General features: G+C 40.0%; 1 protein-coding gene across 1 annotated transcript in view; it reads left to right on the top strand.

Annotated features, from left to right (window-relative positions):
* LOC141767536 (protein NLRC3-like) overlaps positions 1 to 26363 on the top strand; it is a 63252-nt gene extending 36889 nt beyond the window's left edge. Inside the window, exons 8-14 of the mRNA XM_074634985.1 lie at positions 16154 to 16327; positions 18786 to 18959; positions 19350 to 19523; positions 20185 to 20358; positions 21947 to 22120; positions 22494 to 22655; positions 23414 to 26363. Of these exons, the coding sequence (XP_074491086.1) occupies positions 16154 to 16327; positions 18786 to 18959; positions 19350 to 19523; positions 20185 to 20358; positions 21947 to 22120; positions 22494 to 22655; positions 23414 to 23441 (1060 nt within the window). The 3' untranslated portion in view covers positions 23442 to 26363. The remainder of the gene's footprint in view (positions 1 to 16153; positions 16328 to 18785; positions 18960 to 19349; positions 19524 to 20184; positions 20359 to 21946; positions 22121 to 22493; positions 22656 to 23413) is intronic.
* The last annotated feature ends 613 nt before the right edge of the window (positions 26364 to 26976 follow it).

Below are 26976 nucleotides of genomic sequence, written 5' to 3'. Positions count from 1 at the left end.
AACAACACATTAATCTAACAGTCTGACTGATGTCTTCATAACTATAATTTAAATTAATAAAGACTAAATGTGGATGTTTCACTCACCAGTTGTTGTCCCTGCTCAGCCTGCTGTAGTGTAACATTAGTCCATTGTTTTATTCCACAATACTGAACAGAATAATCCAAACAGGTAGAAAAAGTAAGATGTGAGAGGAGCACAGGATGCTTTTTACTCTCTTGGTCCTAATTGTGCTTTAATGCACCAGGTCTGTAGGTCTACTTTCTCTCATTTTTTTCTATTGAGCTAGATTAATAAAAAAAAATTAAAAAAACTCGCAAACGGAGCGGATCAAAACGAGGCTTCTTACTGAAATATTGTAGTGACGGCTCATATTTCCCAGAGTTTCCATAGTTGTCTCTTTGTGCTGTGTGTTCGTGTTTTATTTGAACCATTAGTGAGGTGGCTGTTATATTTTTTGACAGGTAGATCGTAATAAAGTTTCACTAGTGAACTTTATTACATATAACTGCGAGCGTCAATGCCTGTGCTGAAAGTGTCAGTAATCAAGTTAATATTTTCATTTACATCCTGGACATCTGACCCGGTTTTCTCGACTCATTTTATCTAAACTAATCAGCCGTTCCTCTCAATATAAGTGACCGGAAAAATAGGAACCGTGTATCCGATAGAAGTTCAGACAAAATGTCACGCCGCGCTGTGCAGCTCCGTGTTGCTGTGCAGCTCCGTGTCGCTGTGCAGCGCCGTGTCGCTGTGCAGCGCCGTGTCGCTGTGCAGCGCCGTGTCGCTGTGCTGCGCCGTGTTGCTCTTGGCCAGTTAGGACACTCCAATAGAAAACAATGTAATCAAGCCCAAGTACATGTCCTAGTTGTTTCCTAAATGCAAAACTATCACTGTTTTGTGCTTTATTTTGCATTGCAGTGTTAAGTCCTTCCATTACCAAACTGAATGACTTAATTTTACTTATAGCTTAGCTGTTATTTCAGTTTAGTTTTTTGTCAGGAGAGAATTCAGCTGAGGAGGCACAGTGACCTTTTTGGACGGGCCTGGACCCCCATGGCCCGCCTCTAACGCCGACGCTGATGGGGATGACCATCATATACTTCTATCATAATATTCTAAACCCTTAAACACTTTCACTATTTATTTAAATTAATTAATTTGTGTAATTAGAAGTTTTTGTTTAAATGGATTTTTGTTGTTGTTTGTTTTTTCTTCTCTCTGTTTGTTTCTTTTTATTTTTCTGTAGCTGCTTGCCAATGTTGTATTGATTAATACATGGACATTTCTGATTATATTCTTTTACTCTATTGGTGATCTATTAATGTGTAACCCCACCCTATACAATTATGCTTAAATACCAATAACAAATTGATCACAAAAAACAACAGGTCTATTGTGGGTCTCAGAGGGTTAATTCAGCCTGTTCAAGCCAAGAGAGATTCTTATAACACATCATGTTAAATGTGAAAACACACATTGGAGCTATAGCCCCATAATTTATTATATCTTCAACTGTGCAATACTGATTTAACAGTGCAATAATTTAGTGCAATAATTCAATAATCTGGTTTACTCCGGCATTAACACTGCATTCATTTATACAGAACATTTAAAATAATAGTATTATTTTACACTATTCTTGCATTCTTATAAATGCATTTATATTATTTGCATAGATCCTATTTTTCAGCATTATTATTTGCACTGTTGTTATATATGTTTCTTATTTATATTTTCTCTATTTTTATATATTTATAATCAATAAGGTATTTCTGATTCTGATATTTATTTCCTTGCAGGAGAGAGGGAAGTTGGTCCCAAAGTGGCTGCTGTATTTCTCCCCTCCACCTTACAGAAGGAGCTTCATTGAGCTGTGAGTTCACTCCACCACAGAGTGGGAGGGTGGAGGGGCGGATTGGAATTAGGCAGAAGTCAGTTGATTTCCAGTAAATGGAGAGAGGAGGAGCAGCACTGACTGTGTTATGTAAGACCATGAGAACAGAGGGAGGAAACTATGAAAGTGAAAGTAAAGTTAAGTGCGCAGTTTATTAAACCCAGAATCCATTTTGAGAAAACTAAGCAGAGGTGAAAACTGTAGACTGAAGCAGGGTGAGTGTTAATCCAACATTTCATTACTTTACTGTCAAAGTGTCTGAGTCAGTTTCCTCCCTGTGAACTGTAGAGGAGAGAAATGTTAGAATGATCTCAACAGTTTGATTCTTCTGTGAACACAAAGTCATGACTGGCTGAATAATCCTCATTAAAGATGTAAACCAAGAGAACAAGCAGAGATTAAAAGAGAAGTGACCAGAGGTCTGTACTATGAATTCAGTTCAACACACCCAGAGTATCTTCTCCTTATCTGGCTTCACAAAGGCTTCTGACACAGAAGCCTTATGACACAGAAGGAGCGTCAGGAGCACGTGGCATCTGCATGGCTGTGTGATTCACATCTGCTGCCTGTCTTCTGCTGCTGCTGCTCTCAGCTCTTTCTTTCTACATAGAGTTTGCCTTTTAATGGCCATTTCATTTCATTATAAATATCATTTATATTTATTTTAGACAGAGAAAGGTAAAGAAATGTGTGGTAATTTGTAAATAATAGTAATAATCCACAATTAAAACTCCGTACTATATTCATTCATGTTCTAGAACACTCTCCGGCACATATTTCAGAATAAAAGCCTCGTGTTAACAAATGAAGGAATTCTGTCCACAGAAAAAAAAACGCTTGAGGTCTTTTATTTTTAAATGAAAGCAGGAAGTGTTGATTTAAAAATAAGTCTTTACTTTGTTTTCATCTCCATACCATTTTCTACAGATAGAGACAGTGAAGGTGAATTATAAATATATCTATTAACAGTATATTAACATCATATCGGCTACATTACTACAGTTTACATGTCTCTATCTGTAGAAAATGTTACGGAGATGAAAAGCCCTCAAGCGTTTTTTTCTGTGGACAGAATTCCTTCATTTGTTAACACAAGGCTTTTATTCTGAAATATGTGCCGCAGAGTGTTCTAGAACAATAATTAATGGTGGATTATTACTATTATTTACAAATTACCACACGTTTCTTTACCTTTCTCTGTCTAAAATAAATATAAATGATATTTATCATGAAGTTAAATGGCCATTAAAAGGCAAACTCTATGTAGAAAGAAAGAGCTGACAGCAGCAGCTGCAGACAAGCAGCAGGTCTGAATCACACAGCCACGCAGACGCCACGCGCTCCTGACTAGTGATGGAGAGCTGAAGCTTCATGAAGCTTTCCAGCAAATTGATGCAGAAAAGGGTTCATTTCATTCCTCGAGGCTTCATGTGCACGAAACCACCCGGTGGCCAAAGAGTGTAAAACAGGCAGATATGATCTGAACCATGTGATCTGTGATATAGTGTATTTAGAGCCAGTAAAGGCTGTTGGGAATGACTATAAACAATGAAAAAAAATATATATTACCATGTAATCCATTTATATCTATATAATATATAATATAATGTCTATTTTCTAGTAAGTATATTATGAGTATATAACATACATGTATAATAAACTGTAATTGTTTTATGAGTAATGCATCTTATATGTGTAACCAATCCTTTGTTCAATAATTGTAGTGTAGTGTAGTGTAATATAATATAATAATGTTAGGAGGGGTAATATTAGTGTTCTGTGTTATTGGTTTAAGCAGTGAAGATCTGAACCACTTCCTGAACCACTTCCTGAACCACTCCCTGGCAGCCTCTCACACTAGACCTGCACGATATGAGGAACATCTGCCATGTGCAATAACACTGTTCAGTACTGTGATAACGATATGACTTGTGATAAATAAACAAATATTGAAGTGTGCATATTAGCTAAACATATACATATACTGTATTTAAAATATAACTAGGCTAAATGTTGTTTCTAGAGCAGCAACAGTAATGTTTACAACAGCAAAGTCACTCTAAACTCCATGAACATGAAAATACTAAGTGAAGTTTATAAAGACTGAAGAACACAGACATCAGTCAGTATCAGTCCTTCCTCCTGTCCTCTGTCCTCCTGTCTGTCCTCCTGTCCTCCTGTCCTCTGTTCTCCTCCCTCTGCTGCAGTAACGTTAGGGCTGATAGAGTGAAGAGGGGCTGTTTGGTTTCAGCTGATGAGTTTACTAGTAAGATATGTGACAAACTGACCTAAACAGTGAGACTACACAGCCTACTGCAGCTTTAGTTTCAGCTGGTGTAGCCGAGTAATAAAATAATAACACAGAGGCTCACAGCGCATCACGAATGAAATGAACCCTTTTCTGAACCAATTTGCTGGAAAGCTTCATGAAGCTTCAGCTGGCCATCACTAGTCAGGAGCGCGTGGCGTCTGCGTGGCTGTGTGATTCAGACCTGCTGCCTGTCTGCTGCTGCTGCTGTCAGCTCTTTCTTTCTACATAGAGTTTGACTTTTAATGACCATTTAACTTCATGATAAATATCATTTATATTTATTTTAGACAGAGAAAGGTAAAGAAACATGTGGTAATTTGTAAATAATAGTAATAATCCACCATTAAAACTCCGTACTATATTCATTCATGTTCTAGAACACTGTCCGGCACATATTTCAGAATAAAAGCCTTGTGTTAACAAATGAAGGAATTCTGTCCACAGAAACAAACGCTTGAGGGCTTTTCATCCCCATAACATTTTTTCTACAGATAGAGACATGTAAACTGTAGTAATGTAGCTGATATGATGTTAATATACAGTCAATAGATCACCTTCACTGTCTGTTGTTGCTGTGAGACGCGCGGCACGGGTCAAAAATAGGCGAGACCTCTATTCTCTAGAAGAGACGCATGTGAGACGCGTGTGAGACGCAGTATGGCGTCTGTAACCTGTTAACACGGACGCCCAAATAAAAAACAAAAGGTAAATCAACTCAGGGTTTCTCAGTCTGGCTGTGAGCGCGTTCACATGAACGGGGAGGTGTTTGCAGTTTATGACCAATCACAGACATGGACACGTCTACTGACTGCAGACAGACAGGCAGAGACACATTTTACAAAGGAAGAGTAAACTATATTAGACAATAATGAAGAAGTTAAACACATAATCCAGACTAACAGTAACTCAGTTGAAGCTGCCAAATGCAGGAAGAACAGCTGGTGAAAGAAAAAACTCCGATGTGTGAATGATTAAATTAACAGATTTATTAATTTAACGGAACACTCAAAAGTCAGATGAAGTTGTCTAGATATAAATAATTTGTAGCAGTGTAAAGGTTGAGAGTATTATACTTCATTATGTCCTTTATCAAGTAAAGTGGCGTCTATGAGTATTTCAGCCTTCTTTCAGCTGCGTCACGTCTCCGGCGGTGTGAAACGGACTCAAGAGGAAGTTAAAAAATAAATATAAAAACATAATTCTAAGCGGTAAACACACACAGCATAAATCCAGCTGTCCTTCCTGCATCTGTCAGTTTAAACTGTGTGGTTTTTCGTAGTGCAGCCCTCTGGTGGAGTGCTGGGGGATTTTATCGTACTGTATACTGTGTGTGTGTGTGTGTGTGTGTGTATGTGTGTGTGTGATAGAGAGAGAGGGTGTGTTACTTCCTGGTACTAACTTGTTTCCTCTTCATGCTCACAGTCAGTGTTCCTGTTTTTACCTCTCAGACTGACTTCAGATCAGAAGATGAGTGATTGTGTGGAGGAAGAGGAAGACAGACTAAAGTCTCTAGTCTCTGGCCGTCAGTCTATGAAGAGTGATCGGTCTAAAGGTGATCCTCCAATCTTCAGTAATGAACCTGGACCCTCAGAGTCAAAGTAAGAGAGCTGCTACTAACTCATTTATAGGACTCATTTTCACTTTCCTCTACCAATACTGTTTTCTGTTGATTTTGTGTTTCTGTTTTAAAATTTCTACTAAAATGTATTTTCTAACTGAAGTTGAACACACTTTTCGTGACACAAAGAGAATTAATTTGTGCATTCTTCCTCTTCGTATCTGTGACAGCTGTCAGTCACCCAGAAAAGCTGTAATCTAAGAGGACTAATACAAACTTTAAACCACATTATTGACAGTAGCAGTAGTTTGTGTGTTTTTCAAGGATTCATGTGATCTGAATAAAATCATCTTGGTGTTTGCAGAGTTCAGTTCAGACCGAGAGCAGAGTCTCCAGTACCCAGCTGTCTGTCTATGAAGAGTGACTGTTCCAGAGTTTTTCCTCTGAACTTCAGTAATGAACCTGGACCCTCAGACACAAAGTAAGAGACTGTTTTTACTGTGCACTGACCTGGTGGACGATGATGCATTGAGGATGAAGACTAAATGTTCTGCTAAAAGATTTCTATTCCTGATGCAGAACTATTAGTGCAGATACTGTTTCAAACTAAGATGGATCTTAGTCTGGGTTTTATAGCCACAAAGTACTGCTTGTATTTCTGTAACAAAACACCTGAGAACCTCCATTTCACAATTTACACTCCATGAAAATATTCATATTTCTGCCTGAACGTTGAAGTCGCTGTAAAGATTTACAACTATTCAAAATCTGAAAGAATGTGCTTCAGATGTGTAATTCATTTCCTCATATTTGTCCTCAACATACTGTGTTGGTTTGACTTCTCCTAAAATCAGCTGTTATGACAGCTTCTTTGAAGTGGGGTTGTACGTATACTCCCGTGTTCTGGGAAGTCAAATTACTGCTTTTGTGAATGGAGTCTGGTGGCTTTGAAGAGAGCAATATAACGGCTTCAGTTCCCCGTCAGAAAGGGCTGTCTGACGGCGAGGTAAAGGGCTGTCTGACGGCGAGGTAAAGGGCTGTCTGACGGTGAGGTAAAGGGCTGTCTGACGGCGAGGTAAAGGGCTGTCTGATGGCGAGGTAAAGGGCTGTCTGATGGCGAGGTAAAGGGCTGTCTGACGGCGAGGTAAAGGGCTGTCTGACGGCGAGGTAAAGGGCTGTCTGACGGCGAGGTAAAGGGCTGTCTGACGGCGAGGTAAAGGGCTGTCTGACGGCGAGGTAAAGGGCTGTCTGACGGCGAGGTAAAGGGCTGTCTGACGGCGAGGTAAAGGGCTGTCTGACGGCGAGGTAAAGGGCTGTCTGACGGCGAGGTAAAGGGCTGTCTGACGGTGAGGTAAAGCAGCTGTGGACGGGAGCAGCAGAAAAAATTATTTTAGCCACCTAATAAAAATAAAAAAACATTTAAGTATAAACTATGTTTAGAATATTTTCTCCACTTTACCTCGCCATCAGACAGCCCTTTACCTCGCCATCAGACAGCCCTTTACCCCGCCATCAGACAGCCCTTTACCCCGCCGTCAGACAGCCCTTTACCTCGCCGTCAGACAGCCCTTTACCTCGCCATCAGACAGCCCTTTACCTCGCCATCAGACAGCCCTTTACCTCGCCATCAGACAGCCCTTTACCCCGCCGTCAGACAGCCCTTTACCTCGCCATCAGACAGCCCTTTACCTCGCCATCAGACAGCCCTTTACCTCGCCATCAGACAGCCCTTTACCTCTCCATCAGACAGCCCTTTACCTCGCCGTCAGACAGCCCTTTACCCCGCCGTCAGACAGCCCTTTACCTCGCCATCAGACAGCCCTTTACCTCTCCATCAGACAGCCCTTTACCTCGCCATCAGACAGCCCTTTACCTCTCCATCAGACAGCCCTTTTTGACGGGGAACTGAAGCCGTTATATCACTGTCTTCAAAGCCACCAGACTCCATTCACAGAAACAGTAATTTAACCTCTCAGAACAGGAGAGTTGCTGGTCTACCGCTGCATCCATCGGTTAGTTAGTTTGTGTTATTGTGTGACTTTCTGATCTGAACTAACGTGGCGTCCACAGCAGTACATCGCTTAGCTTCCTGCCGGTACTCCTGTCTGCTTCTCCTGACTGGGAGCACGCCGACCGCCATCTAAGTTACTGTATTAATACACCGACTATAAGGATGTATATATACTGTATTAATACACCGACTATAAGGATGTATATATACTGTATTAATACACTGACTATAAGGATGTATATATACTGTATTAATACACTGACTATAAGGATGTATATATACTGTATTAATACACCGACTATAAGGATGTATATATACTGTATTAATACACCGACTATAAGGATGTATATATACTGTATTAATACACTGACTATAAGGATATATATATACTGTATTAATACACTGACTATAAGGATGTATATATACTGTATTAATACACTGACTATAAGGATGTATATATACTGTATTAATACACTGACTATAAGGATGTATATATACTGTATTAATACACCGACTATAAGGATGTATATATAATGTACATGTAGCAGTGTCATCATGTAGAAACCTACGTCAGGTCACGTGGGAGAACGTTTTTAGAAGGTCTTGAAGGGAAAACAGCATTTTGATGCTAAAACATTCGTACGTAGAGTTCAGATTTGAATACATAAGGAACACCACTGGGAAGATACAGAATGATATAAAAACAAAGTTATGCCATGATTTTGTTGATTGTGTGTTTGTATATTACATTTCTACTAAAATGTATTTTCTAACTGAAGTTGAACACACTTTTCGTGACACAAAGAGAATTAATTTGTGCATTCTTCCTCTTCGTATCTGTGACAGCTGTCAGTCACCCAGAAAAGCTGTAATCTAAGAGGACTAATACAAACTTTAAACCACATTATTGACAGTAGCAGTAGTTTGTGTATTTATCAAGGATTCATGTGATCTGAATAAAATCATCTTGGTGTTTGCAGAGTTCAGTCCAGACTGAGAGCAGAGTCTCCAGTACCCAGCTGTCTGTCTATGAAGAGTGACTGTTCCAGAGTTTTTCCTCTGAACTTCAGTAATGAACCTGGACCCTCAGACACAAAGTAAGAGACTGTTTTTACTGTGCACTGACCTGGTGGATGATGATGCATTGAGGATGAAGACTAAATGTTCTTCTAACAGATTTCTATTCCTGATGCAGAACTATTAGTGCAGATACTGTTTCAAACTAAGATGGATCTTAGTCTGGGTTTTATAGCCACAAAGTACTGCTTGTATTTCTGTAACAAAACACCTGAGAACCTCCATTTCACAATTTACCCTTCATGAAAATATTCATGTTTCTGCCCGAACGTTGAAGTCGCTGTAAAGATTTACAACTATTCAAAATCTGAAAGAATGTGCTTCAAATGTGTAATTCATTTCCTCATATTTGTCCTCAAAATACTGTGTTGGTTTGACTTCTCCTAAAATCAGCTGTTAAGACAGCTTCTTTGAAGTGGGGTTGTACGTATACTCCCGTGTTCTGGGGAGTAAAATTACTGCTTTTGTGAATGGAGTCTGGTGGCTTTGAAGAGAGCGATATAACGGCTTCAGTTCCCCGTCAGAAAGGGCTGTCTGACGGCGAGGTAAAGGGCTGTCTGACGACGAGGTAAAGGGCTGTCTGACGGTGAGGTAAAGCAGCTGTGGACGGGAGCAACAGAAAAACTTATTTTAGCCACCTAATAAAAATAAAAAAACATTTAAGTATAAACTATGTTTAGAATATTTTCTCCACTTTACCTCGCCATCAGACAGCCCTTTACCTCGCCATCAGACAGCCCTTTACCTCGCCGTCAGACAGCCCTTTACCTCGCCATCAGACAGCCCTTTACCTCGCCATCAGACAGCCCTTTCTGACGGGGAACTGAAGCCGTTATATCACTGTCTTCAAAGTCACCAGACTCCATTCACAAAAACAGTAATTTAACCTCTCAGAACACGAGAGTTGCTGGTCTACCGCTGCATCCATCGGTTAGTTAGTTTGTGTTATTGTGTGACTTTCTGATCTGAACTAACGTGGCGTCCTCAGCAGTACATCGCTTAGCTTCCTGCCGGTACTCCTGTCTGCTTCTCCTGACTGGGAGCACGCCGACCGCCATCTAAGTTACTGTATTAATACACCGACTATAAGGATGTATATATACTGTATTAATACACTGACTATAAGGATGTATATATACTGTATTAATACACCGACTATAAGGATGTATATATACTGTATTAATACACTGACTATAAGGATGTATATATACTGTATTAATACACTGACTATAAGGATGTATATATACTGTATTAATACACTGACTATAAGGATATATATATACTGTATTAATACACTGACTATAAGGATGTATATATACTGTATTAATACACCGACTATAAGGATGTATATATACTGTATTAATACACTGACTATAAGGATGTATATATACTGTATTAATACACTGACTATAAGGATGTATATATACTGTATTAATACACTGACTATAAGGATATATATATACTGTATTAATACACTGACTATAAGGATGTATATATACTGTATTAATACACCGACTATAAGGATGTATATATAATGTACATGTAGCAGTGTCATCATGTAGAAACCTACGTCAGGTCACGTGGGAGAACGTTTTTAGAAGGTCTTGAAGGGAAAACAGCATTTTGATGCTAAAACATTCGTACGTAGAGTTCAGATTTGAATACATAAGGAACACCACTGGGAAGATACAGAATGATATAAAAACAAAGTTTTGCCATGATGTTGTTGATTTTGTGTTTGTATATTACATTACTACTAAAATGTATTTTCTAACTGAAGTTGAACACACTTTTCGTGACACAAAGAGAATTAATTTGTGCATTCTTCCTCTTCGTATCTGTGACAGCTGTCAGTCACCCAGAAAAGCTGTAATCTAAGAGGACTAATACAAACTTTAAACCACATTATTGACAGTAGCAGTAGTTTGTGTGTTTTTCAAGGATTCATGTGATGTGAATAAAATCATCTTGGTGTTTGCAGAGTTCAGTCCAGACCGAGAGCAGAGTCTCCAGTACCCAGCTGTCTGTCTATGAAGAGTGACTGTTCCAGAGTTTTTCCTCTGAACTTCAGTAATGAACCTGGACCCTCAGACACAAAGTAAGAGACTGTTTTTACTGTGCACTGACCTGGTGGACGATGATGCATTGAGGATGAAGACTAAATGTTCTGCTAAAAGATTTCTATTCCTGATGCAGAACTATTAGTGCAGATACTGTTTCAAACTAAGATGGATCTTAGTCTGGATTGTATAGCCACAAAGTACTGCTTGTATTTCTGTAACAAAACACCTGAGAACCTCCATTTCACAATTTACACTTCATGAAAATATTCATATTTCTGCCCGAACGTTGAAGTCGCTGTAAAGATTTACAACTATTCAAAATCTGAAAGAATGTGCTTCAAATGTGTAATTCATTTCCTCATATTTGTCCTCAGAATACTGTGTTGGTTTGACTTCTCCTAAAATCAGCTGTTATGACAGCTTCTTTGAAGTGGGGTTGTACGTATACTCCCGTGTTCTGGGAAGTAAAATTACTGTCCGTTGTTCCCCTTTAATACAAACTCATCAGTTTCTGCAGCTACTTCACTGTAAATGTCCTCCATTAAAGAGAGATGATTATGTCCTTTACTGATTCACAGTCACTTTGGGCACTTTAGTTTGAGTTAGTTAGGTTTAAACTGAGGTTAGAAGTGATCTAAATATTGAGGTAGACCAGCAGTCTAAGACACACATCATGTAACACGGGTGCTCTGGTGTTCCTTGTTAGAATAGAATAATATCAGTGTTTTAATAATGGCCATTGTTCCACTTTAATAAACAAACTTGAGGCAGATCACTAAATGTTTAATAAGACAGTCAGATAGGAAAAGCAGCTAATTCTTGTTTATTAAAGCAGGAGATTTAAAATAAAGGAACATTTTCATCACAGACTGAATGCTGAATTCAGTAACAACACTTTAACTCTTCTCTGTGACCATCTGAGCTTCAGTATCGGCCAAATATTGATATTCTTCAACAACAATCAACAAATGATTTTAGTAATAAAATCATGTCTCCACAGAGAGAAGAAGAGGAGTCCTGCTTCTGTGGAGGAGCCGATGACCATATGGAGAGCTATGACATCACTGTTCTATCCATTCACACTGATGAAAGGGGAGTTATTTTCTTGCCTTTGTTGCATAACAATACATGCTCATGGGGGATCTCTTGTTGGGTCTCTAAATTATAGAGTACGGTCTAAACCTGCTATATATGAAAGGCATCTTAAGAAAACTTCTGTTATGATTTGACGCTATATAAACATAAATTGAACTGAACTGAACTGAACTGAACAGGAGCCACAGACTTTGAACAACATTAGCGTTCCTGCTACAGTCTCCTTCTCTAACTTACAAACATCTTGTCCTGCAGAGCAACTTGTTGAAAAACTATTAAAAATAAATATAAAAATCACTTTGATGTTAGTTTTGACTTCAAGAAGGGATGATGACTTTATAACCTTTACTTCTTTATATGCTGTTATATTGATTATTTTCATATTGGCATTGGAAATAATAAGTTTCTTTGTTCTGTCTTAAACTTTGTCTCTCTCTTTCAGCAGATAGAGGTCTGCAGGAGGTTGTAGATGAACATAAGATCAGTCTGAATAGAGGTCTGCAGGAGGTTGTAGATGAACATAAGATCAGTCTGAATAGAGGTCTGCAGGAGGTTGTAGATGAACATAAGATCAGTCTGAGGAGGAGATGTGAACGTGTGACTGAAGGAAGTGATGAAACAGGAAGTGGAACCCTCCTCAACAGGATCTACACTGAGCTCTACATCACAGAGGGACAGAGTGAAGAGGTTAATACCCAACATGAGGTGAGGCAGCTTGAGACAGCTTCCAAGAAGAAGACCCTCCATGACGCTCCAATCAAGTGCCAGGACATCTTTAAAGCCTTACCTGACCAACAGGGACACATCAGAGTCGTTCTGACGAACGGCGTCGCTGGCATTGGAAAAACCTTCTCAGTGCAGAAGTTCACTCTGGACTGGGCAGAGGGCTTGGAAAACCAAAATGTCAGTCTGGTGGTTCTGCTTTCGTTCAGGGAGCTGAACTTGATCAGAGATGAGCAGTACAGTCTTCTCATGCTACTCCATGTTTTCCATCCAACATTACAGAAGGTCACAGCAGAGAAGCTCGCTGTCTGTAAAGTTCTGTTCATCTTTGACGGCCTGGATGAAAGCAGACTTTCACTGGATTTCCACAACAACGAGGTTGTGTCTGATGTCACCCAGAAGTCATCAGTCAACGTGCTGTTAACAAACCTCATCAAGGGGAATCTGCTTCCCTCAGCTCTCGTCTGGATAACTTCCCGACCTGCAGCAGCCAATCAGATCCCTCCTGCATGTGTTGACAGGGTAACAGAAGTACGAGGCTTCACTGACGCCCAGAAGGAGGAGTACTTCAGGAGGAGAGTCAGTGATGAAGAGCTGTCCAGCAGAATCATCTCACACATCAAGACATCCAGGAGCCTCCACATCATGTGTCTAATCCCAGTCTTCTGCTGGATCACTGCTACAGTTCTGGACCACATGTTGACTACAGACCAGAGAGGAGAGCTGCCCAAGACCCTGACTGACCTGTACTCACACTTCCTGTTGGTTCAGACAAAGAGGAAGAAGCAGAAGTACGGTAAGGGACATGAGACGAGTCCAAAGGAGCTGACGGAGGCTGACAGGGAAGTTCTTCTGAAGCTGGGGAGGCTGGCGTTTGAACAGCTGGAGAAAGGAAACATCATGTTCTACCAAGAAGACCTGGAGCGGTGTGGTCTTGATGTCACAGAGGCCTCGGTGTACTCAGGAGTTTGTACAGAGATCTTCAAAAGAGAGTGTGTGATCTTCCAGAAAACAGTCTACTGCTTTCTTCACCTGAGCATTCAGGAGTTTCTGGCTGCAGTCTACATGATCCACTGTTACACAGACAGGAACACAGAGGTACTGGAGGCCTTCCTGGGAGAAGAATATGTTCATTCAACCCTGGATGACTTCCTGAAGAGAGCCATGGAGAAATCCCTGAGGAGTAAAAATGGCCACCTGGACCTGTTTGTTCGCTTCCTTCATGGCCTCTCTCTGGAGTCCAACCAGAGACTCTTAGGAGGTCTGCTGGGTCAGACGGACAACAGTCCAGAAATCATCCAGAGAGCCATCAACAACCTGAAGGAGATGAACAGAGATAATACCTCTCCTGACAGAAGCATCAACATCTTCCACTGTCTGACGGAGATGAACGACCACTCGGTACATCAGGAGATCCAAGAGTTCCTGAAGTCAGAGAACAGATCAGAGAAGAACCTCTCAGAGTTCCACTGCTCAGCTCTGGCCTACATGCTGCAGATGTCAGAGGAGGTTCTGGATGAGTTGGACCTGATGAAGTACAACACATCAGAACAGGGACGACTGAGACTGATTCCAGCTGTGAGGAACTGCAGAAAAGCTCTGTAAGTCCAGATGTGATTAACTTTATAGATCAGTGTAGATTACTAGTTTAGTTCTTCAAATATACACACTATAACATTATTCTTATGTGTTCCACGTGTTTATTACATAAATAAGTCAGTTGTATTTTGTCACAGATGTTCTTGAGCTGTTTCAAATGTTGAGTTAAAAAATGTTTCAGTAGGTTTTGTTTCTAGCTGTCAAGTTAATGAACACTTGTTCTATTTATTTCTAATAATTGTTACATTTGACAGTTTTTTCTTATTTATCTTTGGGGTGATGGAGACGACATGTGAACCTGGTAAAACAAATGAAAAAAACAAAAGATCAGCTGGGTGGTGGAGCGCTGGGTCTAACCGGTGTAACGGCAGCAACAGAACGTTTGATGATCCGGCGGGGAGTCGGGGCGGTCCTGGGATCAAAGCCCTGGTGCTGGGGTTTGCTTTCAATAGGCCTTGCACCACATTAAACCTTACCTTGTGTGTTATTGGGCTCATCTCTTTCGTTTTCTTCAAATCCAAACTGTTTCCATGTTGCCGCAGTTTTAGTTTTCTTTGAGACGTGTTTATTACATAAATATGTCAGTTGTATTTGCCGGTGAAAACAATACCTCCTTTGGCCTTGGGAGGAGGTAATAATGCAACCTCATTGGTTCATTAATTGTGTTTGTGAGCTGAATACATTTGATGCTCAGAAAAGAGTGTTAATAACAAAACGCCATGCAGTCATCAAAATATCTAATTATATGAATGTTTAATTATGTACAGGTCTAATATTATTACGCAATTTGTTTAATTTCTCTACCGTTTGGCATCAGTCACTAAATGTTCCCATTTATGGACGTGAACCTGACAGCAGCAGGTAGCTAGAGGTCAACTTTATCAACTGTGTTATTATTACTTATTCGCTGAGTTTTAAAAATGCTTTTCTAATCAAGAAGGCCTCATGCTAACTTTGTGGAGACAGACCTGGGATCAGATCACACTGACAGACTGGACATTAGGGAAGCCTCAATGTAACTACATGTTCTCTCTCTTCATCTGCAAGATTAAAGAAAAACAAAGATTAAAAGTCTGCAGGTTTGAGAGAGAGTGATGAGAATTATTGTTTCATGTCAACCAGTGAGATGAGATTATCTGAACCACTGATGTGAGGAGCAAATGTTAATCAAAGAAGTATACACTCACCGGCCACTTTATTAGGTACACCTTGCTAGTACCGGTTGGTCTTCTGCTGCTGTAGCCCTTCTGCTTCAAGGTTGGACGTGTTGTGCGTTCAGAGATGGTATTCTGCATACCTTGGTTGTAACGAGTGGTTATTTGAGTTACTGTTGCCTTTCTATCATCTCCAACCACTCTGCCCATTCTCCTCTGACCTCTGACATCAACAAGGCATTTCCGTCCACACAACTGCCGCTCACTGGATATCTTCTCTTGTTCGGACCATTCTCTGTAAACCCTAGAGATGGTTGTGTGTGAAAATCCCAGTAGATCAGCAGTTTTTGAAATACTCAGACCAGCCCGTCTGGCACCAACAACCATGCCACGTTCAAAGTCACTTAAATCCCCTGTCTTCCCCATTCTGATGCTCGGTTTGAACTTCAGCAAGTCGTCTTCACCACGTCTTGATAACGTAATGCATTGAGTTGCTGCCATGTGATTGGCTGATTAGCTATTTGTGTTAACAAGCAATTGAACAGGTGTGCCTAATAAAGTGGCCAGTGAGTGTATATCAAACTGTTTAGTCATCAAATGCATCAAGTAAATAGAAACTGTCCTCTTTCATAATAATATATTTTGTAATTTTTGTGTCATGACAGACTTTCTGGCTGTGAACTCTCAGATACTCTCTGTGAAGTTGTGGCCTCAGCTCTGAAGTCCAACCCCTCCCATCTGAGAGAGCTGGACCTGAGTGACAACAATATGAAGGATTCAGGAGTGAAGCTGCTTTCTGCTGGACTTGAGAGTCCAAACTGTAGACTGGAGACTCTGAGGTCAGTTCACTGACTGTATCTTATGTAGTTTGTACACACACTCTCTACACACTGGCTCTGCTCCAGATGGCTCTAGAGAGGGACATTCACGTTTTTGCATCGGCCACCGTAGCTCTCCAACAAGCTTGGCACACAGGAGAGGCTTCAGTTGGTTGTAATCTCCTCACCTCACCGCTATATACCGCCAGATCCTACACACTGGACCTTTAACCACAGACCTTATTTCAGGCATCTAACTAAAAACCCACTCAAAAAACCCATTGACCTCCAGACGAGGGAACAGGAAGTGATAAAATGCTAACTCATTTCTTTGTTTTAGGACTCATTCCTGTAGCGCTCTATTTGAACATGTCTAAAGGTGCAGCACTCTTCAACAAACACGTATTGCACCAACTTAAAGGCACATAAGTGATGATTATGAACGACACCATCCAATTAGAGTTTTCTATGGTTCTAAGTTATTCTCACGTTCTTTTTGACAGCAGATCTAACTGTGCTCTGTTTTCATGTCAGCATTGGCTTATTATTTGAAGCCACACATTTAGATTACAGTAAAAAACATATACATATTCTGCATCAGAAACATCTTTGCAGGTTCATATTTTTTTCAATTCTATCTCAATACAATACTCACATGTTCATGTACATTCAAAGAGTTATTGATGTCTGTCATCATTCCTTCTGTCTGTGAAGCAATCCTCGTATAACCTGAGTGTTACGAGATGAGGACTAAATCCACAGTCTTGTTCTGTGTAAAATGACCTGTAACGTTGATCTTAAACTAATCGGAGGCTTCAGCAGTCTGAGTTATATCTATTAGGGCTGGGTGACTTGGACAAAATCAAATAACACAATATTTTTGACCAAATACTTCAATATTGATATTGCGACGATATTGTAGAGTGGCCATTGATGCTTTCACAAAATATTTACACAATGAGGTTTTTGATAAATAATCATCAGTAATGTGGATATAATGACTAAATGTAAATAACAAATAATAGAACAGCTAGGACAGTCTGGTAAGTTCAGAAAATTACATCACTTTACTGTAATGAAGCCTTTTAAAACCAGGAAAACACAACACTTACAGTCCCCTCGAAAACTATTGGAACAGCGAGGCCAATTCCTTTATTTTTGCTGGACACTGAAAACATTTGGGTTTGACATCAAAAGATGAATATGAGACAAGAGATCAGGATTTCAGCTTCTATTTCCAGGTATTTACATCTAGATCTGTTAAAAAACTTAGAAGATAGCACCTGTTGTTGGACCCACCCGTTTTTCAAGTGAGCTAAATTATTGGAACATGTGACTGACGGGTGTTTTTTGTTGCCCAGGTGTGTCCTATTACATTGATTATTCAAACAATAAATAGCGCTGAATGTCTACTCTGTTTCAGCTTTGGGTTTTGCCTGTGCAGCCTGCATTTATAGTTAAAAAGGTGTAACCTACATGAAGACCAGAGAGCTGTTTATGGGAGAAAAGGAAGCAATTTTGAAGCTGAGAGATGTGGTGGAAGTTTCTATTAAAACAAGACACAAGCCAAGATCACAACTTGTCTTTCAAGTAAATTTAATAAATAGCATCTGCAGATGGACTCACGAGCACAGCCACCTGAGTGAGCTACGGCAAGTGAGCCCCGAGCACAAGAATAGTCAGGCTTTTTTACATACTAATACATGACACACAGATAAGTGCAGAGTCATGGAAAAATAGTAGAGTGAATAATTTTCCTTAAGTCAGCACAGAACAGCATCAGAACAGAGCATCTCAAGACATAACGAGTACTTCAGCCATCTGTTGTTTACAGAGGTCATCTGTCAGAAGACAAAACTGTCGGATCACTGTTTTAATGCTTATGGTGACAAGGTCTGCTAGATGTGAGGCCCTGAGATTCTCTAAAGATACGTGGTTAACTTTGGCCTACTCCTCGGGGGTCTTTGAGTGTTTACTGCAGATATGACAATTTCCATTACAGAGAAGATGGAAAATCAATCAGAGCCATTACACAATCATTGGTCATAGCCAGTACAACCATTTGGAATGTCCTGAAGAAGAAAGAAACCACTGGTGTACTGAGCAACAGACGTCAAACCGGTAGACCAAGGAAAACATCAGCAGTTGATGATAGAAACATTGTGAGAGCTGTAAAAAAAACAACTGTCAGTGACATCACCAACAACCTCCAGAGGGCAGGAGTGAAGGTATCACAATCCACCGTTTGCAGAAGACTTCGGGAACAAAAGAACAGAGGCTTCACCAGAAGATGCAAACCACTCATTAGCAATAAGAAAAGGAAGGCCAGATTGGAATTTGCCAAAAAGTACAGAGACAAGGCTCAAAAGTTGTGCTCATTGATTAATACATAGTGATGTTGAGCTACACCTTTAAAACCTGAACACATCTGATTGGATTAAAAAGTGATTTTTATCTTCATCATTTATTCTTTATTCAGATTGAAGAGCTGCAGTTTGTCAGAGAGCAGCTGTGCTTCTCTGATCTCAGCTCTGAAGTCCAACCCCTCCCATCTGAGAGAGCTGAATCTGAGCCTCAACAAGCTGCAGGATTCAGGAGTGAAGTTGCTGTGTGGTTTTCTGGAGAGTCCACACTGTACACTGGAGACTCTGAGGTCAGACACCATTTTTTACTTCTGTACTGAGATTAATATGATGTGAAAGTCGTGGTGACCCTAAACTGCAGACATAAGGCTGATATTATACTGATCCACACTGAGTACCTTAATGCTAAAGTACATTTTCTTCTTCAGTGGTTTAGTCAATTGACTGTGGCAGAGCTATGTTGAGCTACACATTTAAAACCTTAATATATCACAACTCTTGACTTTCATTATGTTTCTTTTTTTACAAGAAATGATAATAAAAAATGCATAAGTATGAAAAATAAACAAATAATCTCTATTTCAGCTATCAGACAATAACAAATATATTCAGTATTTGTTTTTTCTAAGAAAAAAAATATGAATCTATATGATGCTTATACTGACTTATTCTTTATTCAGATTGTGGAGCTGCAGGTTGTCAGAGATCAGCTGTGCTTCTCTGGCCTCTTCTCTGAAGTCCAACCCATCCCATCTGAGAGAGCTGGAGCTGAGTAAGAACGAGCTGCAGGATTCAGGAGTGAAGTTGCTTTGTGGTTTTCTGGAGAGTCCACACTGTAGACTGGAGACTCTGAGGTCAGTTCACTGACTCTGTTACTATTATAGATCTTATATCTTTAATTAACAATTAAACCTGATTTATGTACAAACATAACTTACATCCATAGAGTTGTTAATGTAATTTTCTTCATATTTTCATGTTTCTTGAACTAAATTCAGTCTGCAGTCACAAAAGACTTGTTTCTTAAAGAAACTCTAGAAAATGTCCACTGTTAGTTGTTAAAGTAAATTAATGTTTATCATTGTTGGTAAATGGTCACATCTGGATACAGAAGATCCTCTGAACTAATATTTGTTTTACATTGATCAAGTTTACTTCATGAAGTAGAAATATTTCTCTGGTTTCTGATTGTTTCAATGTATTCCACAAATAATGTCTGATCATTGATATTGATCCTTCGGCACACACACATAGATGAAGACAGAGATCAGCAGCATGTTATTGATGTGTGTTGACATGAACAGGTGTATGAATGTTATGGTGACATTTGGATGATGTCTGTAGAAGGCTGACATTATGATGATCCACAATAACACAAGACAAAGTCACTCTACTCATTTTAGGGAAAAGATCATTGATTAGGACATAGTGATGTTGATCTACACATTTAAAACCTGAACACATCTGATTGGATTATAAAGTGATTTTTATCTTCATCATTTATTCTTTATTCAGATTGAGTCAATGCAGGCTGTCAGAGATCAGCTGTGCTTCTCTGGCCTCAGCTCTGATGTCCAACCCCTCCCATCTGAGAGAGCTGGATCTGAGTGGAAACAACCTGAAGGATTCAGGAGTGAAGCTACTGTCTGATCTTGTGGAGAGTCCAAACTGTAGACTGGAGACTCTGGAGTAAGTATAGTGTACAAGTCGGTCCATGCTGGTTTCAGCAGTATTGTTGTGATGTGTTTCCTCAGGTAAGCTGTGAGAGGAGAACGGTGACACAGAGAGAGAGAGAGAACAGTCAGCCAATCAGATCAGCCAGAAGCTTGTTTTGATCATGTGTTAGAGTTGATGTGAAGAAGATGTTGTTCATGTCTCCAGGAAATAAAGCTGGATTACAGCTGACAGCATCACATCATGCATAGAGACAGTGGTCCTCATCCATCAAACTGTCATACCATCAAACCTGATCAGAAAGTCTTTGTTCTCTCATTGATCAGTTCATCTCTGTCACAGCTCTGAGATCAGTCTGACTGAAGCCTCAAATCACTGGCTCTTATTTCATAGAATCATGGTTACATTTAGTAACCATGATGTGGTCTGCCCAAAGAGCTATTAAAGGAGGGTAACGGACAAAATCAAATATCACAATATTTTTGACCAAATACTTCAATATCGATATTGCAACGATATTGTAGGGTTGACCAAAATATTTACACAATGACATTTTTGATAAATAATCATCAGTAATGTGGATATAATGACTAAGTGTAAATGACAAATAATAGAACAGCTAGAACAGTCTGGTAAGTTCAGAAAATTACATCACTTTACTGTAATGAAGCCTTTAAAACCAGGAAAACACAACACTTACAGTCCCCTCGAAAACTAACAGAACAGCGAGGTCAATTCCTTTATTTCTGCTGTAAACTGAAAACATTTGGGTTTGACATCAAAAGATGAATATGAGACAAGAGATCAGGATTTCAGCTTCTATTTTCAGGTATTTACATCTAGATCTGTTAAAAAACTTAGAAGATAACACCTTTTGTTTGAACCCACCCATTTTTTAAGTGAGCTAAATGATTGGAACATGTGACTGATGGGTGTTTTTTGTTGCCCAGGTGTGTCCTATTACATTGATTATTCAAACAATAAATAGCGCTGAATGTGTACTCTCAGTTTCAGCTTTGGGTTTTGCCTGTGCAGGCTGCATTTATAGTTAAAAAGGTATAACCAACATGAAGACCAGAGAGCTGTTTATGGGAGAAAAACAAGCAATTTTGAAGCTGAGAGAAGATGGAAAATCAATCAGAGCCATTACACAATCATTGGTCATAGCCAGTACAACCATTTGGAATGTCCTGAAGAAGAAAGAAACCACTGGTGTACTGAGCAACAGACGTCGAACCAGTAGACCAAGGAAAACAGCAGTTGATGACAGAAACATTATGAGAGCTGTAAAGAAAAACCCTAAAACAACTGTCAGTGACATCACCAACAACCTCCAGAGGGCAAGAGTGAAGGTATCACAATCCACCGTTCGCAGAAGACTTCGGGAACAAAAGTACAGAGGCTAAACGAGAAGATGCAAACCACTCATTAGCAATAAGAATAGGAAGGCCAGATTGGAATTTGCCAAAAAGTACAGAGACGAGGCTCAAACGTTGTGCTCATTGATTAATACATAGTGATGTTAAGCTACACCTTTCAAACCTGAACACATCTGATTGGATTATAAAGTGATTTTTATCTTCATCATTTATTCTTTATTCAGATTGAGGAGCTGCAGTTTGTCAGAGATCAGCTGTGCTTCTCTGGCCTCAGCTCTGAAGTCCAACCCCTCCCATCTGAGAGAGCTGGATCTGAGTGAAAACGAGCTGAAGGATTCAGGAGTGAAGCTGCTGTGTGGTTTTCTGGAGAGTCCACACTGTACACTGGAGACTCTGAGGTCAGTTCACTGACTCTGTTACTATTATAGATCTTATATCTTTAATTAACAATTGAACCTGATTTATGTACAAACATAACTTACATCCATAAAGTTGTTAATGTCCTTTTGTTCATAATTTCATGTTTATTTAACTAAATTTAGTCTGCAGTCATAAAAGACGTGTTTCTTAAAGAAAGTGTAGAAAATGTCCACTGTTAGTTGTTAAAGTAAATTAATGTTTATCATTGTTGGTAAATGGTCACATCTGGATACAGAAGATCCTCTGAACTAATATCTGTTTTACATTGATCAAGTTTACTTCATGAAGTAGAAATATTTTCTTATTGGATTATAAAGTGATTTTTATCTTCATCATTTATTTTTTATTCAGATTGAGGCGCTGCAGTTTGTCAGAGATCAGCTGTGCTTCTCTGGCCTCAGCTCTGACGTCCAACCCCTCCCATCTGAGAGAGCTGGATCTGAGGCTCAACAGCCTGAAGGAATCAGGAATGAAGCTACTGTCTGATCCACACTGTAGACTGAAGACTCTGGAGTAAGTAGAGGGTCGGAGTCGGTCCATGCTGGTTTCAGTAGTATTGTTGTGATGTGTTTCCTCAGGTAAGCTGTGAGAGGAGAACAGTGACACAGAGAGAGAGAGAGAACAGTCAGCCAATCAGATCAGCCAGAAGCTTGTTGTGATCATGTGTTAGAGTTGATGTGAAGAAGATGTTGTTGTTGTGTTCATGTCTCCAGGAAATAAAGCTGGATTACAGCTGACAGCATCACATCATGTATAGAGACAGTGGTCCTCATCCATCAAACTGTCGTACCATCAAATCTGATCAGAAAGTCTTTGTTCTCTCATTGATCAGTTCATCTCTGTCACAGCTCTGAGATCATTCTGACTGAAGCCTCAAATCACTGGCTCTTATTTCATAGAACCATGGTTACAATTAGTAACCATGATGTGGTCTGCCTAATGAGCTATTAAAGGAGGGTAACGGAATGAGGGTGTGGAGTTTTAGTGTCTTTATTAACTTGTTCCAGTCACTAGGAGCAGCAAACTGGAATGAGTGACGACCAGAGGAGGTGCAGTCTTTAGGAACGACCACACTGATGAATTTGCTAGAACATAAGTTGCGGTTACTGTTGGAGATATTGAGTAGTGAGCAGAGATATGGAGGTTGGTTTTGCCAATGATAGTTTTATAAATGAACTGTGTGCTGCATCAGTGACTGACAGCTGATGAAGGGAGTCTCTGTAAACACTGATTCATGACTTCTGTTCTCTTCTTCTCTCATCAGATGGAAGCCGTGGTGATCTCTGTCAGAGTGAGTGATCAGAAAAGTGGATGTGTTGAGAGGATCAGCTGTGTCCTGATGATCCACAGAGGTTCACCACCTGGACCTGCATCTTATTTAGGGCCAGAGCACGAAAGTTCCAGGACCCCAACGATGTCCTGGCACGAAGTGCGAGGAAACCTATTGTTTTTCTAAGGCTTATTATAGGGCTGGGCGATATGGCCTAAAAATAATATTGCGATATTTTTAGGCCATATCGCGATATACAATATATATTGCGATATTTTCAAATATCCTCTAAGCACTTCACAAATGCTCGATTTAACCCTTTGATGCATACAATCACACCAATATGATGATTCTTGTAGTCCCTGCAGCACACTGTATGTCTGCATTAAAACCTTCTTGTTTATATTCATTAGTGGTTTCTGTTGAACTATTTTAATCTTGCATGCAAAAAGGGGGAAATCACAAGTTAAATTTAACAAAACAGTATCCAACAGTATTCACTTTAACCAAATAGTTATCTGGCAATACATGCTTTATATATTTTGATAAATACATAACACACACACACACACACACACACACACACAGTTTTTAATGGCGTGTAATAAGTGTAAAGTATCTTATTGTTATGTTTACCAGTAAGCTGTTATAACATTGCTGATAATAAAAAATATTATTTTCCCAGCAGTGTAGAAAGACTCACCAATCTCGAGGTGCAGCCTGTGGTCAAAGCAGTCTGGTCCACTTATTCAGGCTCACAGCTTTGGTTCTGTTAGCTGGATGTTCATATGGATCAAGTGTCTTAATGAGTCTTTTGAATCTGGGCTTTTCAACTACGCTAACGTTGTGATGTAGGTTAGAGCGGCCGTGATTTCTTTGCATTTTGCACTTTTTTGTCATATGGGATTGCCTTGGAAAGCGAGGAAGCCAGAGTCATTCTGGTTTTGGGCTGGTTCTGGTTCTTTGGTCTTGTTCTCGCTACCGTACTCGCTGCAGTTCTTTCGCTTTCTTCGGGCTCCGGGTTTTCTCTGCTTCCCTCCATAAACAAAAACACGCCGTCCGATTACGTCACACACTCGCCCAGGAGAGCGGCGGGATGGGGGCGGAGTCTGTGACGTATGTATCTGTGTGTGAGAGGGCGCCGTAGGAAGAGAAGGAAATACCAAAGCGAGTCTCATGCCGGCGGGATGGCTTAAAAACATTACATGACAATTTGTAGTCGATGTTCGCGATATAGTCATTTTATATACTGCGCGTGGGACAAGCCGCGATACATCGACTATATTCGATATATCGCCCACCCCTAGTTTATTTTTCTGCCTGGAGATCGCATTTTTGAGGCCTTTAGGATGCACGAAAACTCACGAAAAGTTTAATACGTATCAGAACTGGCGCAAAATTCAAAGTTCTGTAGTGATTGGGCTTGGGTGTCACCAGCAGGCTAGATAGCTCCCCCTAATGCAAGCAGGTTTTCAGGGAAAGTTACTTAGATCTTAAGTATGTCATTGCTCACATCTTCAAAGCCGGATGAAATGTTTTTGAGTATATTTAAATAACAGTGGAAGTTAAAGCTGAAGTAGGCGAGATCGGAGCAAATATGATTAAAAAAGTTATTTTTATAAAACGGTCGCTATATCGTGACAGTAGTACAGGAAACAGGTAACCTGAAAAACATCATGTTCCTCTGTGTCCTCCGGTGCTCCTAACGTCATCTGTAAGATTTCACAGACCCGAGGAAAACAAGCAGTAAGAGCTGATCTGAGGTCTGCTGTCCAGCTGCCGTATATAATAATAATCTTTATTTGTGTTGCACCTTTCTAAACATAGTTACCAAGTGCTTGCACAGATATAATGAAATACAGACAAAATTAAAACTGCGAGCAGCGATGAACGGGCCCTCGCACCTCCCCGCACGTCGGGGGTACTGGCGGGACGCCGACTGACGCGGCCAGGCGTCAGTCGTAGGAGCCAAATATTAGAAAAGGATAAGTTAAATTCATTATTTTAAGATGAACATAATGTAGATAGAGCAGTGGTTGGTATTTGTGCCCCATGTGGCCAACCATGGCATTCAATTGTTAATAAGTTGGCACCAGTTGATGACGTCATGGTGATTAGTATCAGCTGTGCACAGCGCAGGCTGCTTCAGGACACCAAGAACCGAAACAGCATTTATTGTTTATCATTTGATCATTTTATAATCATGTAATCTTTTGATCATTTACAACTGTATCTCATTTAATTATGTTCATTCATCATGTAAAATACTTGTCTTGAGTTACTTTAAATGTGATACATTATCTCTTACTGTGTGACTTCTATGATGTGAGAGTGAAGGTAAAGAGGAGTCTTGCCTCCGAGCAAAGGTTCAAGAACAAAAAGGTTCTTAGAAGAGATTTGATATGAATGACGAAAGTTTTACCTTAAGTTTTATCTTTGTGTTTTTACGAGATGTGATTTTATATCCAAATACCAAGCATTTAATCAAACGTTGTGTGTATTCATTGAGTATAAAATAACTGCGTAGGTAGCCAGCACGTGTTTTGAACAGTTGGAACGGCTCCGGGGGCTCGCGATCCAGCTGCACCGGGAGGCTTTGTCAAAATTTGTAAAAATAAATTGGCGTTTCACACTTATCTATCACTTACTTAGACATCTTATCGGTGAAAAGTCGGTTGTCTTTGGAAGGTGAGAAATTGCTTACTCTGACTGAGAACGTCTTTTCTCTCATTCAACAGCAATTGAGTGTGAACCGATAAGGGAAACGTGGAAAAGTAGAGGACTTTTTTCCCTACTAAGCACACGTTTCCTTTGACAAAAGAAAGACCTAAAACAATCGAAATTTAGGAGGTATCAGTACTCTGCCTTTTTAATTTGAGTTTTTATTTCTTGTAGTTGTAATAACCGACTGCTGTGCTGAAGTTTTAAATAAAATAATCACTCGACCGCCAGTAGTTGTTGAATTTTTCTTCTGAAGAGACTTTTACATCCAAGGAAGACTTTTTGGCTGGACCGCAGAGGGCCGGCCCTACAAACGCAAAAGTCTGTCAATGACTGACTGACTGACTGACTGACTGACTGAGTGACTGTCTGACTGACTGACTGACTGACTGACTGACTGTCTGACTGACTGACTGTCTGACTGACTGACTGACTGAGTGACTGACTGTCTGACTGACTGACTGTCTGACTGACTGACTGACTGACTGACTGACTGACTGACTGACTGTCTGACTGACTGACTGTCTGACTGACTGACTGACTGACTGACTGACTGAGTGATGAAGTTACAGGATTGGTCATCCGACTGTTGGAGTTTCCTCATTGGTCGTTGCTCTTTCGAAATGAAAAGGCGGAGAACAGTTCTGTTTTTACGTTTTCTGGGGAGCGTGTCAGCGGTTCAATGTATCATTACATAGTGCTGTTGTTGTGCATGTGCTATTGTTTATGTTCGTTTAAGTTACGTTATGTTGTGCTTCGTATTGTTACCGTGCATTCACACCAAACGCGAAGCACATTTTTGCCTCGCTGTCCTCCAGAAATAACCGCTGTTGCCGCTTTGTA

The sequence above is a fragment of the Sebastes fasciatus genome, chromosome 1 (assembly GCF_043250625.1).
Source record: "Sebastes fasciatus isolate fSebFas1 chromosome 1, fSebFas1.pri, whole genome shotgun sequence".
NCBI lineage: Eukaryota > Metazoa > Chordata > Actinopteri > Perciformes > Sebastidae > Sebastes > Sebastes fasciatus.
Note: the sequence above shows the minus strand (reverse complement) of the source record. Positions and strands in the feature narration are given on the sequence as shown.